We start from the raw sequence: 3,303 nt of genomic DNA, 5'->3' as shown, positions 1-3,303 counted from the left end.
GTCCTATTTGCAACATTTCCCGGGACCGGAACTAATGCACTTAGAGGCAATTTGGTACATAAAGAACAGCCGTACTACACCTCAGTCACTTGGAAATAAACGTATTTATTCAAGCACTTCCTGAGCCACCAGCAAAGACAGAGAGGAAGCAGTAGCACATGAACGCGACAGGTGCCCCTGGGAAGCGGGGACCAGGTGAGCAAACACCTTCTGGGTTCCGGGAAGCGGCCCTGACTTCGCGGCTTCTACGTCCACGGGAGGGCGCAGGACGCCGACGCCCTGGGTCCTCTTACCCGTCCTGGTGGCGCAGCGGGGCCTGGGCTTGCTGGGGACACCCTGCGCTGTCCTGCCGGGCTCCAGCCCCCCCCCCCCCGAACCGGGGCCGTGAAGGGCAGCCCGGCCGGAGTTTCCTGGCAGCGGAGAGATGCAGACACCCGAAGTGAAGCTCTCCGTGGGCGCATGGTCTGAACGCGCCGGCTCACGGGTGCGGCGTGGGGACGTCACGGCACTGTCTGTCCGTAGCGTCCAGCTGTATCATGCTATAATCGGAAAACGACTTTTATATATGTCTCTTTAGGTAATTCGGACGTTTCAAAAGAGCGTCAGAAGTACGGGCTCTGCCTCCGCCAGTGCTGTCCTCACCTCCTTGCCGGGTAGGTTTTGCAGCCCTTCCTCTGGCTTCCCTGAACGCGCAGCTGGGGTGGGGTCCGCGGACCCGCCAGGGCCTCTCGGGACCGCAGGGCGCTAGGCCAGCACCCCAGACGCCCGTGCCGGTGGGGGCGGGGTGGCCCGCGCGTTTCGGGGCAGCCTGTAGAGGGCGCCCCGGGAAAGGGATTCGGAGCTGCGCTCTACAGGCTCGGGGACAGGAGCCCCGGGTCTCCGCGCAGCGCACCTGGCTGCGCAGACTGGGCGGCACCGGCGCGAGGACCGGGGGGCGGCGAGGGGGGCGGCATTGCACTGCGACGGGCCGCGGGTGCAGGGCGCCCGTGCAGGGGACGCACACCCAGGGGAGCAGGGGTGGCCCGTGGCCCGACCCCCACGCGCCGGGCAGCCCCGCGGCCCCCACGCACGGCGGCGCCCTGCCCGCCCCACCCTGCGGCAGGTGGACCGCGTCGCTAGGAAGAGAAAGCCGCGATTGTCCCTCCTGCACCCCGCCACACGCCAGACCTCCGCTATTGTGCGCTCCCCATAGACATGCAAACGAGCCGCGCGCGCCGGCCGCAATCTGCTCGCGCGTCCCAGCGCCCCGCGGCGCTCGGCTCCGGGCGGGGAGGTCGGCTCGGACCCTCCGGCGCGGCGGGGTCGGGGCGCCGAGCGTGCGGGGAGGCCTGGCCGGCGCGCGCGGCCCGTGCTGGCGCTGGAAGGGGCCGCGGCGCCGGGCCCGGGGCAGGCGTCAAGCCGCGCTGCGTGTTTGTGCTTCGAGTCCGGCTCAGAAGCCACAATCTCACGACGTCCACTCAAAGTAAAGTGGGAAATCGAGAGGTAGCAGCAAAAATAAACGCCCAAAGGGAAAAATCTTCAGTTTCCCTAAAGGGGCACTTCATGGATTGCGGCGTCTATTAGCAAGCCAGGGTGCTTTTTTTTTTTTTTTTAACTTTTTCCTTTTAAGGACTTAAAAAAAACCAAAAGGCGAGTGAAATCTGCAGGCTCCAGTCTGCCCGGTAACACCCCGACAAAAGCGGCAGATTTGAGGCATTGTCATCCCCCGCACCCCTCCCCACGTGGCCTTCTGGCACGAGCCGCGGCGGCCGCCGCATTTGCATCAGAAAGCGGGCGCCGGCCAATGGGCGCGCAGCCTCGCACCAGCTGGCGGCGCGGCGGCGCGGCCTATATAAGGGGGCGCGGCGCGCTGGGGCGCACTCGCCGGCCGCGGGCTCGCCAGGCTGCCTCGGCTCCGCGTCTCCGCCGCGCCGGCGCCGCTCGCTGCTCCCGTGGATAAGTAGCTGCTCCGCCGCCGAACCATGACTCTGGAGGAGATCCGCGGCCAAGACACGGTTCCCGAAAGCACCGCCAGGTGGGTGGGCGCCGGGCGCCGGACGTCTCCGGGCGCGGGGAGCGCGTCCCTGTCCGGGCTGCAGCGGGACGGGCGGCCGCCTTCGGGGCCTGCCGGGATGGGGAGCCGCCGGGCGGGAGCTGCGCTCCGGAGGTGCGTCTCCGCAGCCGGGGCGCCGGGCAGGGGCGCCGGGGTGGGTGTGTGCTCGGGGCTGGGGACTCCGCCGCGCCTGCTGGCCGGTGCCGCTCACCGCGCTGGCTCCGTCCGCAGGATGCAGGGCGCCGGGAAGGCGCTGCACGAGCTGCTGCTGTCGGCGCAGCGCCAGGGCTGCCTCACCGCCGGCGTCTATGAGTCCGCCAAAGTCCTGAATGTGTGAGTGTGGACGCGGCCCCGGGTGGGGCGGTCGGGGGCGGCGGCGAGGGCGGGGAGACCCGGGAGACGGCGGCGGGGGTGCCCCCACCCGGCCTCGCCGCCCTGCCCTCACCACCCGGTTCCCGCCTGTGCAGGGACCCCGACAACGTGACCTTCTGCGTGCTGGCCGCCGACGCGGAGGACGAGGGCGACATCGCGCTGCAGATCCACTTCACGCTGATCCAGGCGTTCTGCTGCGAGAACGACATAGACATCGTGCGTGTGGGCGACGTGCAGCGGCTGGCGGCGATCGTGGGCGCCGGCGACGAGGCGGCCGCGCCTGGAGACCTGCACTGCATCCTCATTTCGGTGAGTGTCGCCGTCGCCCCGCCGTCGCCCCGCCGCGACCAGCGGCCAGCGGCCACCGGCCAGCCAGGCTGACCTCTGCGCTCTCCCCGCAGAACCCCAATGAGGACGCGTGGAAGGACCCCGCCTTGGAGAAGCTCAGCGTGTTCTGCGAGGAGAGCCGCAGGGTCAACGACTGGGTGCCCAGTATCACCCTCCCCGAGTGACCGCCCGGAGGGGGCCTTGGTCTGATCGACGTGGTGACGCCCCGGGGCGCCTAGCGCGCGGCTGGCTCTGTGGATGCGCCCTCGGAGGGCGCGGGACCGGAGTGCTGCGCGGAGAGCGGCGAGGAGGGGCGGCCCCTGCAGGAGGGGCGCGGCGGCGGCGGCAGGGGCGGGTTGGCCCCCAGCCCGGGACTCCGCGCGTGTCGGGAGCGGCTGCTTGCCCGGGAAGCCCGGAGGCGGGCCTTTGGCCACGGGGCCGGGAAGGAGGGACCGGCCGGGCAGGCGTGACTCAGCAAGGCCGCGCGCTCGACAGGAAGGAGGGGAAAGGCCAGGCGCCGAGGCCTGGACTCGGACAGTTCCAGGAGCTCTGACGGACTGAGCAGCCCTGCG

The 3,303-nt window shown here is 70.1% G+C and overlaps 1 protein-coding gene across 2 annotated transcripts; it reads left to right on the top strand.

The window, feature by feature from the left end:
* Nucleotides 1–1,844: 1,844 nt before the first annotated feature.
* On the top strand, nucleotides 1,845–3,044 carry GADD45G (growth arrest and DNA damage inducible gamma). Of its 2 annotated transcripts, XM_082695120.1 has the most exons (4): nucleotides 1,845–2,014; nucleotides 2,264–2,365; nucleotides 2,500–2,713; nucleotides 2,806–3,044. In XM_082695120.1, exons 1-4 carry the CDS (start codon nucleotides 1,962–1,964, stop codon nucleotides 2,914–2,916), a joined length of 480 nt encoding a protein of 159 aa, XP_082551246.1. In that variant the 5' UTR covers nucleotides 1,845–1,961; the 3' UTR covers nucleotides 2,917–3,044. The 2 variants fall into 2 exon arrangements, with proteins under 2 accessions (XP_082551246.1, XP_082551247.1); XM_082695121.1 differs by lacking the exon at nucleotides 1,845–2,014 and having other exon boundaries at nucleotides 2,037–2,365.
* Nucleotides 3,045–3,303: the final 259 nt, after the last annotated feature.

The sequence above is a fragment of the Mustela nivalis genome (assembly GCF_964662115.1).
Source record: "Mustela nivalis genome assembly, chromosome: 13".
Classification (NCBI taxonomy): domain Eukaryota; kingdom Metazoa; phylum Chordata; class Mammalia; order Carnivora; family Mustelidae; genus Mustela; species Mustela nivalis.
The sequence above is the reverse complement of the archived record's forward strand: the minus strand, read 5'-3'. Positions and strand labels throughout refer to the sequence as shown.

Coding starts and splice junctions, on each gene's coding strand:
- GADD45G (XM_082695121.1), top strand. CDS start 2,112: ATGGGGAGCCGCCGGGCGGGAGCTGCGCTCCGGAGGTGCGTCTCCGCA. Junction 2,366..2,499: donor TCCGCCAAAGTCCTGAATGT/GTGAGTGTGGAC, acceptor CCGCCTGTGCAG/GGACCCCGACAACGTGACCT. Junction 2,714..2,805: donor TGCACTGCATCCTCATTTCG/GTGAGTGTCGCC, acceptor CTCTCCCCGCAG/AACCCCAATGAGGACGCGTG.